The sequence below is a fragment of the Ailuropoda melanoleuca genome, chromosome 4, assembly GCF_002007445.2.
Source record: "Ailuropoda melanoleuca isolate Jingjing chromosome 4, ASM200744v2, whole genome shotgun sequence".
In the NCBI taxonomy this organism is placed as follows: Eukaryota; Metazoa; Chordata; class Mammalia; order Carnivora; family Ursidae; genus Ailuropoda; species Ailuropoda melanoleuca.
In genome coordinates, this window is record NC_048221.1 from 55,616,385 (window position 1) to 55,637,084 (window position 20,700).

At 56.1% G+C, this 20,700-nt stretch overlaps 1 protein-coding gene across 2 annotated transcripts in view; it reads right to left on the reverse strand.

Annotated features, from left to right (window-relative positions):
* EEFSEC (eukaryotic elongation factor, selenocysteine-tRNA specific) overlaps nt 1-20,700 on the reverse strand; it is a 248,119-nt gene that overhangs the window by 33,091 nt on the left and 194,328 nt on the right. Inside the window, exon 6 of one of the 2 annotated variants that reach the window (XM_034658872.1) lies at nt 13,291-13,447. The exons of the other annotated variant lie outside the window; for it this stretch is intronic. Within the exon in view, the coding sequence (XP_034514763.1) occupies nt 13,291-13,447 (157 nt within the window). The remainder of the gene's footprint in view (nt 1-13,290; nt 13,448-20,700) is intronic. 2 annotated transcript variants of the gene reach the window in all.

Below are 20,700 nucleotides of genomic sequence, written 5' to 3' on the forward strand. Positions count from 1 at the left end.
GTTGTTACATTATGCCTTTCTGGAGAGATAGTACTTAGCCAATCACAAAAGTTCCCCTTAGCACTGCCCGAAACATTAAAGCAAATAATCAGTTGACTCTGATGATTTTACTTAGCACAAATTCATTTGGAAAAATACAAATTTACCCTAAACTCACAAACTGTAAAAAACTGGAAAGTTTTAGAGAGTGCTAGACAAAGAAAGATTTCTCGAAGAAGTTTCACTCAACTTGTAAGAATCCAGGGAAGGGTGCTGTGTTCCTGGCACATGTCAGGCTGGAAAAAGCCTCTCCCTCCCTTCAAGAGTGCTGGGTCCAGCTCTCAGGGGCCTCCGTTACCCCAGCGCCCAGACGACATGCCAGAAGGCAAGGCCTTAGGGAAGTAGGCAGAGCACCGCTGCGTGGAGACAGTGCAGGCGCTTGGGCTGAGTGGGCTGTGACCTGAGGCATTCCTGAGGCCCACCCTGCTGGCCACGGGGTACCCGGAGGAGGCTGAGTGGAGTCTGTTCCGGGTGCCCTCTGCTCACTCCTCCTTATTCTGAACCCAGCAGGTGTGGAGTCGCCGCAGCCTGTCCGCCTTGCCTCCTGCCCTGCTCTCCACACACGCACTGCCTCAGGCTTGGGGCCTTCTGTCACTCTCCAACCAGCTGCCTGGGAGAACTTTCCCACTGTGTCCCTGCCTGTGTACCACCCACTGTGGCTTCTACCATCTACTTAGACCAGTGGTTCTTAACCAGGGGGGTGATTTTGCCCTGCAGGAGACGTTTGGCCATGTCGAGAGAAGTTTTTTGTTGTTACAACAGGAGAGGGAAGGTGGGGTGGGGTAGCGTGGTGTGCTTGTGGCTCCCAGGGAGCAGAGGCCAAGGGTGCTGCTAAACAGCCTTCACGCACAGGGCAGCCCCCACTGCAGGGAACAACCCAGCCCCAATGTCAGCAGTGCTGACACTGAGGAAGCCTGACCTGACAAAGGCCAGATGCCAAGCGTGGGCTTCAGGGCCTCAGGCCGGGGACTGAAGGCGAGTAGCAAGAAAGATCTCCAGGGGCTCAACTGTGGTTGATGACATGTTAAGACTTTGGGAAAAAAAGTTCCACTGCTTTAAAAAACTTTTCCAAAACCATCATTTTAAACACACCAAGCTAAATGAATTAGTGACATATAATGCATTTAGAACAACATCTCACACATTAGAAGAAGCTAGTATGCCATACTCCTTCTAGCCTCTGTGCATTAGCATACTCTGTTCCCAGTGTCCTGAATGCCTTTCCTCCCTTTCTCTACCTGGGAAAACCCCCACACCTTCAAGCCAGCTCAAGACTCACTGTATCTGTGGGAACTCCCAGCCCACTCTGGAAAGGAGTGGTCACCCCATCCTCCCTCTCCCGATGGCAGGTAGGGGCCCTGTCATGTTTAACATTCTGTAGTCATCTCTGCCATACTTGTGCCCCCTGAGGAGGGGCAGAAACCAGTTCCCTGGGTTCAGGGCTGATGCTAGTCACAGGAGAGGGCCACAGCTGGAGCAAAGGAGGGAGGGAGACAGAGAGACAGACAGAGACAGAGACAGACGAAGACAGAGGACTCTACCAGCATCGGGATGCAGCAGCTCCTCCCTGCACGGGCCCTGGCTTAGCCTGCACTGGGCCCCACAGTGCCAGTTCTGCTTCACCGCTGCCAGACCAGGGCCTTAGCCCTGACTTCCAAAGGGACTTCCTGGTGCCTTTCCTCCATGCAGGCTGCAGTTTGGCAGCTATGCAGCCCTCAGCCCTCTCCCCACCAGCGATCTCTGGGCCATGGGCTGTCTCTGTCTCTTCCTTAGTCCTGCTGACAAGCACCTTCACCAGCCATCACAACTCTATCACCCACGGTGGGCAAACTGACGCCACATGTATCCCAGGTGATGCACTAAGAAGGACATGAGAGCGCCTCTGTGGGGTTCCTTCCAAAAATGCACCACCTAAACCTCGTCATGAAGAAATACCAGTCTGACCCAAAGAGCGCATGTGGGAAACAAGTAAGCTGGACTCTTCGAAAACCCCTAGGAGGTGCGACAGCCAAATGTAGGGTGTGAGCCTCCCAAGAATCCTCAGCAAGGGAGACGTTGTAAAAGGCATTATCGGGACAGCTGGGGAAATCTGAAAGCGGGCTGTGTCTTAGATGGACTTCGAATTTCTCGAGAGAGGATCGTGTTGTGGTTGTACAGGGTGACTTTGTTCCCGGGGGTATGCACTGAAGTATGCTGGTGTCACTGGTGCTCCACGGCTAACATTCCAATGGTTCAGCACCCACACAGAAAACAAAGGTGACGACAGGTTAACAAGTATGAAATCCAAGGGAATATGCATCTTCGATAAACTATTCTTCCAACTTCTCCGTACGGTTGAAAGTATTCGAATGGTTGGGCAGGGAAACCCTCAAAATATCCATCTTTATGAAGACTCCAAGGCCCCAAAAGGTTAATATTCTAGCCAGAATTCCAGCTCAGGTCTGGCTGACTCCAAAGCTCTTGTTCTTTGAAGGTACCCTGCTTCCACCTCCTAGAAGGGGCAGGAAATGCCAAGCATGCACCAGCCGCAGCCTTGCCAGTATCTTTCAGTAAAAGTCAATCTGGGCCTGGCAGGGGCCACTCTTGAGGCAGCTGGCTAAGAACTCTGATGAAGCCCCAAGGACAGGTTACTGAGGTTGCCCAAGAATCCGTGCTTGAGTCTACAGTTACGACTCGGTGGTTGGGTGGGTGGGGAGAGCACATTTTAAAGGAAAAGAAAACCAGTTTCACTTCAAACCCCAGAGGGAACATGCAACTAATGGCCTATTGTGCGAGGGCCTATTTATGGGAACGGGACAATACCCACAACCTCAGACATCTCGTGGCCCCTCCCTTTGGCACCAAGACGAGTTTTCACTTTTTCTCTTTGCTGGGTTTCCAGAAGCCTCTGCACGGAACGGTGGCCATGAGAAATGCCCACTTCTGCCTGGGGACTGCAGGGTCTGCTGGGGGGGTCATATAGCTCCTCCAAGCCTCAGTGGACGCTTCAGGAAATGAGGTGGGGGCTGCAGGATGATGGGGAGGCAGCGCATCAAGGACCCGGCCCCAACAGAGACTAGATATGATGGCCGCATTGCAGAACCGGGAGACTTCACGTAAAAACCCAGATCCACAGCCTCTCTTGAAAAATGGAAAGATCTGATCACACTGTGGTGGTGCTGTAGTCCAGCGACATTGGTGTGGAGCTGAGTGGTGTATGTCCCCTGGGACGTGGCAGCATCAGCCTCACAGGCCGCACCTGGAAGGGCTTGCACTTCCAGGCCTGGGTGCCAGCACAAGGCAGGCAGATCAGGGCATCTCTGTACACTGACCTAAGCCTCACAGCACCCCAAGATTGGATCATTACAGCTGCATTCATCAAATACAAACAGAGGCTCTGAAGGCAGTGAGCTGCCCCAAACGCCCTCCGCTGAGCTACTGTATCCAGGGATCACTATCTACCACATGGATGGTTGGTTCTTAACCGTTCTTTCTTAAAAACAAAAGGCAGAAAACTTCATCAATTCTTGTTTATACAGGAGGCAGTTCTGGCACCATCTGCCAGAACCTGCTCCAGCTGGAGACGGGAGCAGGGCCTAGGCTGGGTGGCAGCACCATCCCGGCCCAGCCCAAGGGCAGCAGGGCCATACGCAGACATTGTAAATTGCATGAAACTTGCGCCATGGCAAGTCCTGGAGGCCCAGCTCTCCCAGCTGATGGCAGGACAAGGGACCATCAGGCACACAAATGCAGGCAGCTGGAGGTCCAGCTCTAACTCCCCTGTTTCCAGAGCTTGCCTGAGCTGCCAGACAGCTCCCATTAGGGCAGGCCTGTGGGAGAGCAGCCGGTGCAGGACTGCCTTGCCTTCCTGATGGGGTGAGGCGCCAGGACAAGGGAATCTTCCTGTCGCACAGGCTTTGCTGGGTGCCTGATGGAGCCAGGGATATGGCCAGGCAGGTGACAGGCACGGTTCCAGCCATGGTGCTAAGCTTGTCCTGGGGCCTCATTTCCAAGGCTTAGTCTCCCTCCCTGTACCATTCAGCACAGACATAAGCAAGCAGCTGAATCTGGCTTCTGGATTCAGGGCTGAGGACTGGTCCATGGTGCTGCAGTCTTGCAGCACCTGTGAGCTAGGCCTGTGCAAAGAGGTCAGGGCTCTGCCTTGCCCGGTAAGAATCCACGTCAGGGGTCTGGGTGCACCCCTGTGCCTATGCTCAGGGCCAGCTGCAATGCCTGGGCAGCAGGGGCCAGAGAGCCAGAGAGCTATCTTTCTGCTGCGAGTAGACCTGTGCCCATCCTTCCGGGCATGGTGAGAACAGGGCTGTGACACCCTAGCGGTGTGTGTGAGGGGGTGCCAAGAGCTGTGGCCCCCGTCTGGGAAAGCAGAGTACGGGCTCCCAGCCACCTCCAAGTACACCCTACTGCCCCATCAGCAGTACTTCTTTCACTGGACTCAGGCCTCCAGCTGTGCTCCGCCAAGCCATTCCCTCCTCCCCCAGAGAGGAACCTCGGTACCATGCTGGATCCCCACTAAGTGCCTCCCCTGCAGGCTTGACTCCATGAGCCAGGGCTGGCCCATGAAGCCCTCGGTGGCCCTGGCTTATGGCCCTTCCTGCTGCTCCCTCGTGCAATCCTCAAAGGTGCCCGAACACTCAGATTTCTCCTTCCTTGTGGTTGGCCTGGGGAAGTCCACTGATGGGGTCGACCTTCTGTTCCAGTATCACCTCCTCTGGTAAGCCTTTCTGGATTCCCATGCACATGGCACAGGCCTCACCACCACTGTGTACTGCTGCAGCCTTCTGCCTCCCTGCTTTCCCTGTGGCCTTCCTTAAATCATTCTCCAGAGAGCAGCCAGAGGGATCGCTTAAAAATGCAAATTAAATCAAGTCAGTCTTTCACTTAAGACCTGCTTCTGGTGGCTTCCCACGGACCTGAGCTCCTCCCATGGTTCCTGGCCATGTCTCTGATGTCATCTCCCTGCATCTGCTCAGCTCACTCATGCCCTTTGGGGGCAGTTCCCCCATGGCCCCATGGCCCTTTTCGAACCCCTCTGAGAGGCACACCTCCACATCTCCACAGGGTCCCTGCTGCTTGCCTGCTGTCTATGCCTCTGACGCATGTCTGTGAATACAGCCTGGGGCCTTGGAAACAGCAAGTGCGTGGGGTGGGAACAGAGTGGGGTGGGACGTGGCTCTTCGAGCCTCATCTGTGACACAGGGATGACAATACTCCTTCCTAGGGTTGATAGGAAGATGAGCTTTCATACGTTGCATCAAGGGATCTTCGGCAATGGAAATCTGATGTTACATCCTGCCACAGGCCCTCCAACAAATCCTCCTGCATCAGGATAGAGATGAACAGCCTCCTGGGGTTCACCAGACCTCGCGTGGTGGCCCCTGCCTGCCCACACCCCCACCCCCCGCCAGTTTCCTGGGCCCAGTTATCCCTGAGGATGCCAATCTTCTCTGCCTCAGAGCTCCACTCAGGCCCCTCCTTACCTGGGACACTGCCCCGACTGCTCGAAGGGCTCCTGCTCATTCTCCAGGGCCCCGTACCAGGCACTGCCGTAGAGCCTTCCTAACCCCAGACTCAGTCTTGCTCTATACTCTCATGGCACCGCACCCCTTCCCTGCACAGCTCGGTGAGGGCTGCCAAATTACAAATGCTGGGGAGATGCATTCAGCTTCCCCATGCGATGGGCTGAATTGTGTCCCCCAGAGTCACATGTTGAAGTACTAACCCCACGCACCTCAGGGTGTGACTGTATCTGGAGACAGGGCTTTTAAAGGGGTGACTAAGGTAAAATGCGGTCATAATGGTGCACCCTAATCCAATCTGACCGGTGTCCTTATAAGAAAAGGTAATTAGGACAGAGATATGCAGACACATGCGGCCATGTGAAGAGACAGGGAGAAGACAGCCATCTGCAAGCCAAGGAGCAGGGCCGCTAAAGAAACCAGCCCTGATCCTGGACACCTTGATCCTGGACTTGCCAGCCTCCAGAACAGAGACAGTAAGTGATCCCGGTTTAAGCCGCCTAGCCTGTGGTAGTTGCTACAGCAGCCCCAGAAGTCTCCCCCCTAACCATGCTGCAAACCTCATGAGAACAGGGGTCACATGGACTTTTGCTCACTGTGCTCCTTCGAGAGACTGGCACAGGGATGACACATAAGAGGGGCTCAAACACTCATTGCTGAATAGATGAACGATCAGCTATGAACCCCAGAGCGGATCCGTGTCTTCTTGGAGCCTGTGTACCCAGAACCCAGGACTGCTGCTGAGGCAGAGAAGAGCAAAGACCCAGAGAGAGGCGGAGTGCGCTCGCGCCAGGCAACCGCACATCCCGGCCAGTCAGCTGTGTCTGAGCTTGGACGGTGAGGTGCGCCGTGGTTCAGGGTGTGCCCTGGCCACTGCTGCACTCAGTCCCAGTCCTCCTCCTGCCATGTGCCCTTAGGCATGGTTTGGGTCCCTTGGTGAAACGTGGGTGCTGCCAGGCCCACCTCCCTGGGCTGCTGGGAGGACAAAGTGGTCTGCCTACATGGGGGCGTGCTCCCTGGTGCAGAGAGAGGGCCCCAGAGTAGCCGCTGTCTGCACCACTGCCGTCATCCTCCTCACTGTGGGTCCTGCCTACTGCCTGCTGCCTTCCTGGATGGCTGCTGTCCCTGCTGCTGGTCCTCAGGCTGCAGACTCCCCAGGCGACCCCACTACCTCTGGCTGCTGGCCCATCCGGTCTCAGACAACATCCCTGGATAGCTCCTAGAAGCCATGTGTCTAGTGTTTCACCAATCACGTGCTCAGGCCAACGGGGACACCTGGGACCCTGTGTTCAATCAGAAGGGAAATGTATAATCTTTGCTTTTGACCAAATGCAAAGTGCCTTCCAGGGTCAATAAATCGGAGGGGTCCTGGTAGCCGAGCCAATCTCAGCTTGAAAGATGGTAACTTCCCCTGCTCTGCCGTGGGGGCAGGGCCCTCGGTGGGCACTTAGGACCCCAGGTAAGGGCAGGTGCCGGTGGGTGAAAACAACACACAACCCCAGCTACCATTCACAAAGCCCTTGTCACAGGTCAGATACTGCGGGCAGGGCTTAGTGATCGCATCCCCATTCCTTGCTTGGAAATCAGAATTATTCTTTGGTGTTAGCACTGAGGGGCTACGGCTCCAGGTGGGGATGGCCTGCCACAATCAAAAGGGGCTGCCCGTCTCTGCAGGCCATACCCTGTGCTGTGCCAAGGAACTGGGCCCGCAGCACTTTCAGCCCTGGCCTGGTCCACCTACCCTCCTAGGCCAGCCTGGGCGCTGAGAGCCGGTGAGGCAGGAGACGTGGTGCTGCCCCGCTGGGTGCCCAGGCTAAAGATGGGGCACCTCATGACTGTCCTTCCACAGCCAATGTTCAGGACTTCCCTCCCCTCTGCCACATTCCAGGACTCGGACAGGGCCAGGCACCTGAAGGGCCTGATAAACAGCTGACGAGGGACAGACGAACAGAGGTGCGGGGCTGCCCCTGGAGTCTTGGGACACAAAGGGGAGGCTGTTTCAGCACACGGGTGCTATGGTGGTCTGCCTGAACTGAGTCCTGGGAAAGAGCTTCTGAGAAAAGAGCCAGCTGGTAAGGCCTTTGCACCCCTCGTTCCTGGTAGCTGCTGTGTGTCTCCCTGGGGACTGAAGAGGCAGGCAGAGACTCGGGGCTCTTACTAGTTGTGTGGCTATGATCAAGGGGCCTCAGTTTCCCCATCTACAGAATGGGTTAGAGCTGGATTAAATGCAGAGGCGCCACTCTTTCAGCCCTGGCGTCCTCCTGCACAAGAGCCCTGGGCCGTGCAGAGAGGAGCAGCAAGCAGTGGTCTGGAGTCAGGCATACCTCCACAGAGGAGAGGCTCTGGTTTGGGTCTGCGGAGTGGTCCAGGCAGTGAGGGAGGAATGAGGCCCTGGGAGGTGAGGTGAGCATTCCCACAGCCATGGTAGAGGCCTAGAAAATGGAGCCCAGAGCAGGCAGCCAGGGGCCAGGGCCTGCCCTCCCTATCCATGGCTTCTCCCACTGGCCACAGGATTCTAGAGAACACACATGTGATTCCAGCTCTCTCCACACACCTCCTTCTCTTCCCTCCCAACCCCTGCTGGGACAGCAACTCCTCTGGGAGGTTTGCCCTTTCTCTCCCTCAGGATGGCCATTCTCCCCACCAAATGCCTGGCCCTGTGACCCTATGGACACCTGCCATGCTGACTGCAAACTGTTGGTCTGTGCCTTCGTCTCTCCCACAGGGACGTGCCTTGGGGCAGGATGCTGCATCCCCAGCCCTGAGCCTCCCCTGGAGTTTGCAGAGCTGGATGGACTGGCACCCTCCCCCTTCCAGTTCTCTTTTAAGAACTAGAACCCCCAAAGCCATGTCACTAGGAGATGGCTGTGCGGAGGGGGTCTGATGATGCTGGTGCCTGCCTTCCTTGGAGGAGTTTCTGGGGAGGCCCACAGCACACCAGGCACCAGGCTCCTTGGCCGCCACAGGCCTGCGTTCACTCATTTGTTCATTCTGGTCTGGTCTATTCCACTGAATAGACTTCACTGATTCATGCGTGCAAGCAGCGTTTCTTATTCTGTGGAAAGCCATCCCCTTTGGCTTGGGTTGGGATGGTACACTGAAGCCGTGAACACCTGGCGTGGTTTCAGGGGGCAGAAGCTGAAGCCAGGGTGGCCTAGGGACCTTCCTCAGAATACCAGTCGGAGGCGAGCAGGCCGTGGTTCTCTGGATGTGCAACCACTCTGCCATGGGGCCACAAGGTAGCCTCCCCATCACATCTCTCAGGCCCCCTGCTCGGGGCCCCGCCGAGCAGAATGGCTACAACAGTGCCCGTCTCCCACACAGCCTGAGGGACAGAGCTGCATGTTCTCACCTCCCCACCAGTCCTGCACGTGAGGAGCCAGGGCTCAGGGGAGTCGTGGGCAGAGTGGTCGGCAGCCGCGTAATCTGGGTTCAATCCCACTCTGACGCTTCCTGCTACGTAACACCGGGTAAGTTTGTTGCTTATCTTCCAGGCCTCGGTGTCCTCATCTGTGAAATGGCGATACTCCAACGCCATGGGCGCTAACCTTCCTGGGGGCTTCGCAGGGCCCCCCTCAGCCAGCCGTCACGGCTCCTGAGTGATGCCCCGCCTGAAGAACAGTGAGCAGAAGTCCCTCCTGCGTTCTCACTGCTGGTACAACTCCACACGTTTCTTTTTTTTCTTTTTCTCATCTGCCTAGAGTCCATTTAGTTGTGATTAGTAAAAGTTGAAAGGGTATTAAAGATCGCCAAAATCTGAGGATCCCAAGGGCCAGTCAGTGGGGCCTGAGACCTCTGTTTCTGGATTTGATCAAGACCCTGGCTGCCTCACAGCAAGGTCAATTTCTTGACATGAACCAGGAGTATGGGTCTCGGCAGGCAGGACAGGCCCACGCAGAGGACGAGGTCCTTGCTGTGGCCGCTGCGGCTGTGGTTCTCAGTCACTGCTGTGCTGGCTTTTCCAAGGTGCGTGTCTGCTTGGAGCCCTGTGACATGGTCGGTTTCACTTGGGAGTCGTGTGGTCACCCGACTCAAGGCGGTGCTGCATGTCACACCAGTGGTACTTGGGGCCTCGGGTTTTCCAGTGACAAGGCCGTCAGCTGCATGCGCACTGCAGGCCATCCCCACCTGTTCTACCGGCACAGACTATGTACCATCCTCCCCTGGCTGGCAGGTCCAGGAGCACCTTGTGGGAGACAGGCCACTCAGAAAGCCTGGCACGTCCTACTGAGGTACACATATCAACCTACTGGGTAACTTTAGGTTTCTGAGGCATTGTTTGGAAGACAAAATCACATGCATATATTTACCTTCTCCCCTAGAGTCAGTACGAAGTGGATCATGGCTGTTATGAGGGACAAGTGCCTTCCTCCCCTTGACTCTTCTCTGGCAGGAAGCCATCAAGGAGCTCGTTTCCCTTGCAGAATGGGGTATGTGGGGCTGGTGGCAGTCGGTGCTGGGATGCTGGTGTGGAGCGGAGGGCAGGAACAGCAGGACAACACTTGCCACGGTGAGCAGCGGCAGCCCAGGCCAGGCCACCCCACACAGGGGGGTCCCCACCCACACGTGGCCCCCATGGCGTCCAGCCCTCTGAAGCCCTGTCCACCCAGACAGACCATGAGCCAGGCGCTCAGCCCTGCTGCTCCCCAGGCCCGCCCAGAGAGGGAGGCCCCCGGGCCTGGCTCCACAGTAAAGCACCCGGCACCTGGGAAGCAGAGGCACCGTGCCATGGGCAGGGTCCTCGGGAGAAGGCTCCACTCTGCCTGCAAAGTCTCCTACCTACTCCTTCTCTGTAGCAATGCAACCCAGTGGGCTCCTAGCTCATCCTGCAGGGCCTCCCAGCCTCTCAGGACTTCCAAACGGAGGCCGCTTTGTTGACGGGAGCAGGTATGTACATGTAGGCCCCCCCCGACTCTCTGGGTTAGCTCCTTGGGTGTCAGGATGGGGCTATCCCTCTAGCCCCTCTGATTTCAGAGACTATCTTCTGGGGTAAGCCGTAGGCTTAGTGTCAGGACCCCTGTCTCAGAGGCCACATCTATGGCTCCATAAAACACTGTTTCCATTTTATGGTTCACCTTTGACTTGTGAACCTGAGGAGTGAGTGTTGGTCCTGAAATTCAAGTAGGAGTTACAAGTTGTCATGGGCCAAACCCAGCCCAAAGTATGTTTTGTTTAATTTGGACAGTTTTACATTTTTAACCAGAAGTTTTATATAAAAATGAAATCAGATAAATTAGATTCCTTGGCCTACGGCACGAGACCTGAGTAGCAGGCCATCACGGTCCCCACCATTCCCTACTGCCTGCCACCTGGTCTCTTAAAGACGTGCTTGGCCCCTTGCTCGACATCTGCCCTCGTCACCAGAAGTGAGAGGCCCCAGGGAGCACCCAGGCCTGGGGGTCAGGGGCAGATGCGAGGACACCCAGATGATCTTCAGTCCACCTCGCCCACTGCGTTGCTCTGTAGAGCTGGCATCTAAGCCCAGAGGCCACATTTGACCCCAGCCCCACCCACAATCTGTGGGCTGGGACGGCTCCCCTGAGCTGCTCCTGCTCCGGGAGGCTTCTATCACGCAGGTCCAAGCCGCGGGGCCTCCGGACCCTGGCACTTCCAGCTTGCAGCCGGCAATGCTCCTCCTCCGCCTGGCACTGGGTGTCTCAGGTTCACTGAAGAGTCTTTCACAATTAATGCACTTCAAAAAAGTTAAAAGTCATTCTTTATGGGAGGAATCGGCAGGAAAAGACAAGCAGGAGGGGGCTGAGGAGTGGGGTGGGTGGGATGAAGGAATCTGACCAGTTATATTTAATAAAAAGCTTAAAAGCCACAAACAGGAAGCAGACCTATTAAAAAGGCAACACTGACCTAACAAAGGAATGTGAACTTGAGTTGACTGAAGCAGCGGCACTGTGTCTCCCTCCCTGTACTCCCACCCCAGCACCCAGGGCCCCCGAACAAGCCTCCTCTCGTACTCTGGCCTGTTCTGGGAACACCCCAACTCTGAGCTTGCCTTGGGCTAAAGGAAGAAGAGCTGAGGGGAATGTCAGCATGGTCCTACACACCCCCCCAAAAGGAAACAGTGCTGTCCTTCCCTTGTCTGGACAAGAAGGCCCCCACAGCTAGGGGAAGGATGAGCATTCCAGGGTGCACCTCCCAACTCCAGGCAGCTCCCCTCCTGCCCTCCCAGTGTCCTGTACCCCTCTTTCCCAGTAAGCCCCCACAGGTATAGGCCCAGGGCCCTGGGAACTGAGGTCTGGACCTCGGTCTGCCTGGCTCATGCCTTGTGTGTGCTCCTTGGAACCCAGAGCAGGGCACTGTGGACACTGGTTTGGCTGACGTAATGACCAGGAGCAGTGGAGAGGACAGGACAGGAGCCTGAAGCCCAGTATCATGGCAGAGGCTCCCATGGGTGGGCCACTTTGCCTGCCCCGAGGGAGTGTATCTAACTGCGACAGAGCTGAACTCCACCCTGACAGAGACCTCGGGGTACAAAGAATGGCTCCAAGTGCCAGAGGGAAGCAGGCCTCTGGTGCCTACTGCCCTTCTTCACCAGAGGGCAAATGCCACACATGACGCTCTGGGCTTGAGGAAGGCAAGGGGGGCAAGGCCCCTCAGCCAGGCTCTCAGGAGAGCAGAGGGCACTGACTTCACTTGGTGACCTGCCAGGGAGCTACGCTCCTGCTTCCTAGCTTGGCCAGGGCATTACCCCACCTGAAGATCTCACTCAAGAAGCTACCCACCAACGGCACGCTGCTGACCTGATCGGAGCCTCCCCATGGCTTTCCAACCCTCACAGAATAAAACCCGGAGTCCTGCGGAGAGACAAAGTACAGCCACATGCTGATGCGAAGTCAGGGTTTCTCTGTAACATCCTTCACCTCTGCTGCATGTTTGAGAACTGGCCTAACACAATGCTGGCGAAGAAAAGTGGCATCCCACACGCCTCCTAGTTCATGCCACACAACCAGGCCTCAAACACACCAAAACTCACCCTTACCCCAGGGCCTTTGCGCTTGTCCCCCCCTCCACGGTGTGTTCCTTCCCTTGGTGTCAGTGGGGCTCCCTCAACTGTTGTTACCTCCTCAGAGAGGTCTTCTCACCCTCTCTCTGCTTTAGTTTTCTGCAATGTACAAACTGCCTGCTGGGTGGCAGGGCCTCCAGAAGATGGGTGTGGGGTAAGCGCAGGAGTGCTGGAAGGGAGGGCCGAACTAAAGAGATCCAAGGGCTCTATTCCCAAGAGCAAAGGCACACCTTCGACCCCGCCGTGGACAAGGCCCAATCCAGATCGCTCAGAGCCTCAGCACCTACTGTTCTCCATCAGACAGAAAAGTAGGTGGCAACTCATATTCTGGGAAGCCACACTGGCTACTGGGGCAGTATGCCGGGCCCCTGGCGGTCTCTCTCACCAACTCTTCCTCCAAAGCACCTCCCAGACCAGGATTGGTATTGCACTTCACAGACAAGCCAGGTAATTCATTCAAGGTCACCCCTGTATGGTTAACGGTGGAGCAGGAGCTCACACTCACACCTTGACCCTGGCTGAGTCCCTAGGACCCACTCCTGCTCTCCGGCCACAAGACTGTAGGACCAGAGACAATGACATTGAGAGGGCTGGGCCCCGTGCATCACCTCAGGCTGACTGAGCGTCCTGAGCTGAGGGGCACTGTCCGTGCACTGTCTCCACCACCTCTCCACGCCTGCACAGCATCTGCCAGTGGGAGGAAGTGACTGCACTCACCAGGGATGTGGATCTTGAACTTGCCGCTCTGGCCGAAGGCGCTGTCGATGACCCCCAGCTCCCCAGTGGATAGGGACACCTTGAGGCCCACGAAGAGCTGGATGTTGGTCTCCTTTTTGAACAGGGAGCGGCCAATCACGCTGTGGTCGTCCATCACCTATCCCCACACACCCAGCCCCAGAGAGAGCATCAGTGTGTGCTGGAGGAGGCCGGGCCTGCTGCCGCTCCCCCCCACCCCCAACCCACCTGGTGATCGGCCCATGTCGCTGACAATGGAATGCACTGGAGCCATGTGGCGACCAGCCCTCATCACCACCACCACTGACCTCCACGGAGCCTCGGCTGCTGCCAGGCCGCCTGCGAGAGCTTTCTCTGGATCGCACTCAGCACCACGGCAGCAGTGGGAGGGAGGCACTCCTTCCTCACTTCACAGATGCAAAACTGGTGGCACAGCAGAGTTAGGCCATCCGTCCAAGGTCACAGAGCTCTCAGGGCGGAGGGAGCTCAGAATCCACAGTCGCCCGCCTGCGCCTGCCTCTGCACAGCCACTGCACCATGCCTGTCCCCGAGCACTTGCCCAATGCGGCCAGCAGGAAAACTTGTGCCGACACCCCAGGTCAGGAGGATGACATCCACGCTTGGTCCTGCAGCAAGGCTTTCTAGAGCTCGCCTCCCCCTCTCTGGTTTTCCCTCCCACAAGGAATGTCTGAGAACGCAATCTCTGCTGCTCCAGCCCACTCCACACATACGTATTTCAGCCAAAGTTTTCCTATTCTGTCAGAGCCCCTTCCTGGCCTGGCCCACATCTACTCCACAGCCCTGCTGCCCCCTCCACATGACGCCCTCCTGCCCCTATCCCCGCAGAAGCCCTAGCTCCCCTGGCTCCCTGCTGGCCATGGCCAGGCCCTCTGCTGCTGAAACTCTGCCCCTCACCTTTTTGTGGTGGCTCAGGCTGACAGAAGGGACATGCCTGTGCACGAAAAAGCCAACCTAATACAGCCCTGATTTCAGCATGAGCTCTGTTCACCTTGAACCTCTCCCCAGAGACCAAGCATGGGGAAGACTGAAGTGTCACTCTCCCCTCTGGTGGCCTCTGGCAGCTCAGGTACTCCCCTGAGGGAGGGTGGCATGGCCTGAAGCCCCTTCCCCCAGGTGGCCTCCCCTGCCCTGCCTGGTTCCTTTCCAGGGCCCGTGCCAGGAAGGGGTCAGGCCTCTGTGTAAAAGAGAGAGAAAGGGTGTGTGTGTGTGTGTGTGTGTGTGTGTGTGTGTGTGTGTGTGCGCGCGCGCCCGCATGCGCGCCCGCATTTTAAAGACTAGACCCTCTCCCAAATGACCTCAGGAGGGTAACACAGAGCTTCGTCCTGAGATTTGCTGCTGCTTTGGAGGAGGACCCATGCTCCACCTGGCATCTGGCATGCTGGGTCCCACACGGCTGCCACAGGGAAACGGGGGAGGGTTCCTCCTGCTCTCCAGGCCCTGTGTGCCAGCCGGGGTGCTTTTGGGGACCGGGGTTGAGTCTGAGTAGGCGGCAGCAGCATGGGGGCTGGAAGTGCTGCCAGCGGTGGGACCTGCCACCTCCACGTGCTCTCCTCCTGAGGCTGGGACTCATGGGGGACCCCCGTGGGCTGGGCTGTCCTCAGCCTCAGAAACATCTCACTTCTGGCCAAGACGCCAAGATTTGGCCAAGGGCCCCAGATGGATTGTTTTGAAAGGCAGAAACTGTCCCATTTACCCCAAAACCCTTTTAGAAAAACATATCCTATTCTATTTGATTCATAGCGCCAGATAAAAGGTACTCGCATTCCTCCTCTCCCCGGTGATGGATGAATCGGATACAAATAACGATAAGAATAATCATTTCCACTTGCACAGTCCTTTATAATTCACAAATCTCATTCCCACACATGAACTCCTCCTCGTCCTTCAGGACTCGGCTCCAGCAGAGCTCCTCTGTGGGCTGGCCTGCTGTGGGCTCTGCCCCATCTGTCGGTGCTGCTGGGTGCAAGGAACAGAGCTGGCTCCTCTGACCTGCAGGACACGGGGAGCGAGGGTGGGCAGATGTCACCAGCCCCAAATGCTTTCCCGGGCTTTCTGGCTCCCAGGAGTCCTGTCTCCACACTCACCAGAGTGGCCTGCGCGTGAAGCTCCGTTCCCAGCCTGGCAGGAGCCCGGGAGGCAGGGATGCCACTCACATTTGGCAGCCTAGCCCAGTACAGCAGTGGCCCAGGATATTTAGCTGAACTGACCCGATGGCTCTGGACTGGCCATTCCAAGTTCCACATGACCAGAAGAGCTCAGAGCCACTTCCTGTCCTAAGCTTGGCCTGTGCTGCAGAAAGGCCCCCTGTCTGTAGGAGAAAGAGACTACCTCCGGGCACCTCAGCCTACGACAGGGACATTTAGCAGGGCCCCACTGAGCCCTCGAGTACCCTTGTCTGCTAGGGATTTTCATTCCTACTTCAGGGAGGTTGGAGGCGAAGTCTGAGGGAACTGTAGTCACCCGAGCCAGCGGCATGGTGGAAGCTCAAACCCAAATACGGTGACCTTTCGCAGAGCCTATGCCGTAGCATTCAAGAAGAGGAAGACTGTGCTGATCACCACCCCCTCCCCGCAGGCTGGAGAAGCAGGCAGGTCTGGTGCTGCTGGGACACCCTGGGGCGCTCTGGGCAGGATGGGTGGGTCCCAGGCCTTTGCTGGCCTGTGAGACAGAGCAGCTAAGATACAATACCTGACCCTGGCATCATGGCTGGCTGAGAAATGACAAAGGCACAGTCCTTGCACCGGGAGCTTACAACCTAGAGAACTATTTTATAAAAGGCATCACAGGGACCCAAAGGGCAATCCAGGCAGAAAAATTCACCCCAAATTCACAATGTCCTTTTTTCTCCCTACAAATACTTATCGCGAGCCTACCATGTGCCAGGTATGTCACGGAGGACAAATCAACGTTCCTGCCTCAACGGGCTTATGCACGTCCTTGTGGAAAATAATTACATTCTCCCTCTGCCCCACTGCCTTTGGACTGCTCACTGGCAGACAGGGTGTCCCCATCTCTGGGCAGGCCCTTGGTGCCCAGCAAATGCCCCCATCAAGGCCTTCGTGCCTGTGTCCCCCTGTACCCCAACCCTTGCTCCTCTGCACACCCTGGTCTGTCTCTGTCTTCAGAGCACAGATCATTCCCTGATATTACGCCATAGCTTTATCTTTACTTGTTTATTCCTCCCAAGCAGGACCCAGGTCTGTGAAAGCAGAAACATGTCTCTCTTCTCCATAGCTGCAATTCCTGCATGTAAACAGCACTTACTGTATGTGTGCTCCTTGAATGCCTAAGTCAAAGTTGAACACGTACCTAACTGTCATTGTTGGTACATCTGCAATGCTCAGTCTTGCCTGTGGTCTTTCATTTTTTTAACACTTCATTGAGGCATAATTGATATGTACACATGTGTACAGCATGTACACATTTTAGGTACTTGATAATATGAAATATACATAGATACCCATGAAACCGTTACCATCATCAAGCTAGTGAAAATAATGAAGACATCTATCATCCCCCACCCTCTTTCCAACTCTGTGCCCACCCCAGACCCCACTCAGTCCTCCCAGGCTCAGCTTGGACAAGCTTTCCTTCAGGCAGCCTCCCCACGTGGCAGGCACCTCCTGTCCCAAGGCCTGGCCACTATGTCTCATCACAGGCAGTTGGCCTGTCTGTGTCCCTCACCAAACAGACTGGGAGTTCTTTCTCACATGGCCCTGACCCACAACAGGTCCCAGGAAATATGCACAGGATACGGAGGTCGGGAGGGAGACACTGGTGACAGAAGGTGACTCTTGGCTCTTTGGGGGCAAAAGAAAATCACTCAAGGGGACTTGTAGTTGGGTGGTACGTTTCATTTGAGAGGGAGCAAACAGCCTTGCCTTGAGCGTAGTTCCCCTGCATGCCCCCGTGCTGGTCATCCCTGACATTGGAGCATAGGGGCCCATCCCTTGGCCTTCCAGTGGGCCTCGCGGCTAGGCTTCACTGTGACCAGGGCCATGGGATGGCAGGCATACTACCTACGAGCAATAAGGCATTTCACAAGACTTTCTACTGCATCTTCCCCTGCCTCCCCCTTTTTTTCGGTTCTACAGTATTTTTTTTTTTTTTTAAGATTTTATTTATTTATTCGACAGAGATAGAGACAGCCAGCGAGAGAGGGAACACAAGCAGGGGGAGTGGGAGAGGAAGAAGCAGGCTCATAGCAGAGGAGCCTGATGTGGGTCGATCCCATAACGCCGGGATCACGCCCTGAGCCGAAGGCAGACGCTTAACCGCTGTGCCACCCAGGCGCCCCTCGGTTCTACAGTATTAACGTAAAAAGCTACATGCCACAGACACAGCGGAGGATCCATCTTCCCCCTAAGCCAAGGACTTGCAGTGAGGGCAGACTAATTTTATTAACTTCAGGGGAACTTCAAAAAGCTTCAAGGCTTTCAAGGCAGACAGCAACGACCCCAAAGTTGGTTTAAGTGCTACATAAACAAAAGCCTAGGGCTGGGGAAGCAGAGGGCTCCCAGCACTTCTTGTTTATGTTCTCATCTGACCAAGTGGGCCAGCGTGCGGGCCGGCGGGCCCTGTAACCCTGCTGGTGTGTGGTGCCGGTCAGTTCACTGACCTACATTACCACAATATTTTTTTAAGCATCCGGGATAAGGTGAGAGGCGAATGGGCTTTTTCTGACCCTCTGAGGAGGGGCCCGAGGAGGCTCCCGCTCTTGCTTGCTGCTTCATGGTCTCCCTGGGGCTGGAGTGGCAGTTTAGAGAGAATTCAAGTTCAAAGGGAGTGCCTGTGTCACTCCTGTTCTCTTGCTTTATGGCTTGGCCAGAAGGCCTAAGAGCACTGATTAGGTGTAAGGTCCCCTCCTGCTAACTTCTCTGTCTTCAATTCCACTTGCAGGGTCAGGCAATGTGGATGAGAAGGCCGCCCTTCAGCACACTGCCAGGAACCAAGTGTGGTCTCGGGAATGCTGGCACCCCCGACCCCTGCCCGCTGATGGTCTGTGCTGTCATTTCCAGCAGCCTGGGTGGATCCTTCCAGGAGCTGGAAGATGGCCTAGAAGGGCACTACGGACACGAGCTGCCAGGGCAGTGAGAGAAGCTGGCAGCAAACTCCTCCTCCCTCAGACTATCCAGCCCTCTGCGCCTCCTCTTCCATCCCACCCTCAGCAGCTGAGAGCCACAAATCGTCCTCGGCCATGCTCCGGGAGGGGCACTTCCACACGGTTAGTCAATCTTCAGAAAAGCCCTATAGGGATTCAGCAAAGCGAAATGACTTGCCCAAAGTCACACATTCCAGCTTGCCCTGCACTCGCCCCCGTGGCACCAGGGCAGAGGAGATGGAGGTTTGGCAGCAGTGAATGAGCCCAGCCAGGGCATTCCCCACGCTCTGGGCTCCCCTGAGCCATGCCATGACTGGCTGGACCCAAACTGGCTTGCAAACCCAGCCCCAACCCTGCCAGTCCCAGCTCCTGAAAACCCCAAGCCACTGGAGGAGCCAACTGCAGAGAGGGAAGACAGATGGAGCCTGGCCGCTACACGTAGGAACGGAGGTGCGGCCCAAGCACCTATCAAAGGAAGACCTGCTAGCCCAGTGGACACGATGCACTGGGAGGGAGGGCTGGCTTCGTGGCTGTGAAGTGCTTCTGGTCTGTTCTCCGGCCACCCAGGGTGGAGGCTGCCAGGCCCAGAATGCACTGAAGGCCAGTGAGGCAAGCTGCTGACCCCCCAGGGCCTCACCAGTTTCCTCATCCACAAAATGAGGCTGGAAGGAGGGTAAGGTGTCCTCTACCTACAGTTATGGGGCCAAGAGGCAAGTTACCGTTCTGGTGAATTCCCATACAGGCTGGGGGATGTAGGCACACTGGAGACAAGAGAAGATGAAGAAAGAAGGCTAAGGGGATGGGGACCAGGCCTGAGGGATGATGGAAGGAGAGGAGGTGTTTAGCCAGAAGCAGCAGCTAAGAACAGACTTGAATGCTGTTGTCCAACATGGCTCTTATGTTTTCACACAGAAGGGCCAATTCCAGAGGGAATGCTAAGCTCCTGCTTGTGCAGTGGGCTAAAGCCTAGGCTCTGGAGCCAGCCTTCTTGGGCTCAAAGCCCTAGTCTTGTGGTCCTGGAGACTCTGGCCCATGGCTTAGCCCCTTAGGGCCTTAGCTCCCCATCCACAAAGTGAGTTAAGAGAGTTACGGCAGGTTCGCATAGAGCTATCATCGGCCTGGCCTCTGCTGCCCCACACTCCCTGGGCAGGGTGTCTTCCTCCCTTGGGACCCACCGTGCTGTACCACACACAGCAAGGAGGGTGGGGATGGGGGCGTGCAGGGGCAGTCCTGTGTCCCCAGCCCCACTGGCTACCACACGCAGATGGGAGCAGACATTGCTGACAGCTCACAGTACTCTTCCACAGCCCCCTGCAGGCTGCAGAGCCCCCGGCAGAGGGCTGCACTGGGAACGGGCAGGGACAAAGCCTATGTGTGGGTCTTGGCCCAGCCGCAGCTTGTCTGCACAGGCTGCCCTGATTGGAAGAGGGGTGGTCCTGGAAGGCAGGAGTTGGCCTAAGTGCATTTCTGCATCCCCAGAACATGAGCCCTCCTGATCACACCTCCAGATATTACTGGGGGTAGGGTGCAAGGAGGTGACTCACAAATGTCCACTGCGAGAAACCTCATTACAAGGCTGGCTACAGAGAGGCACAGTAGCCCTTCCTGTCAGAGGCAGTGAGGCCAGCATTTCTGGGGAGCTTCTGGAAGACCAGGGCTCATCGTTTGTCCTGGGTGTTGGGGGCAGGGGGTGGAGGAAATGCATTTTCTCAGCCCTATCCATTTCTAGAACATGCATGCGTGCCCAGTGGTTGGGCTTGTCTCCAAATTATAGACTCTTCCAGCCAAAGGAGAGAGACCTCAGAGATCAGACACCAGCACATCCAAGGAGGAAAAACCTTCAGAGAACAGTTGGAGGCTTTTCATTTTGAAATCAATCATTGTGACGTCAAACCAAAGGCAATGCATGTGGGACTTGCTCAGCAGGCCTTGCTCCTTGGGAACAATGCTGAACCTGGGCCAGCGGAGTTACAACAATAGCTCTAAGTGGGGACTTTCACTGTTTGCATGAATACTTAGCTTCGTTTATGAGCCTTCAGTCACAGGAGGGAGAGTTCCCAAAGAGCAGTCACTGGTTGCGCATGGAAGCCCAGGCCCTCGCTTACACGCCGGGCAAGTCCCTACTGTCCCCAGCCTCTGAGTTGAACCTGGCTGCCAGTACACATAATTATGTCATTACATGTGTGTGTCTCTCTCAGGGCCTGGCTCCCATGATGAGGCTTGGGAACTGCTCAACTTCTGAAGTTACTATTCTAATTCAAATTGGAGAA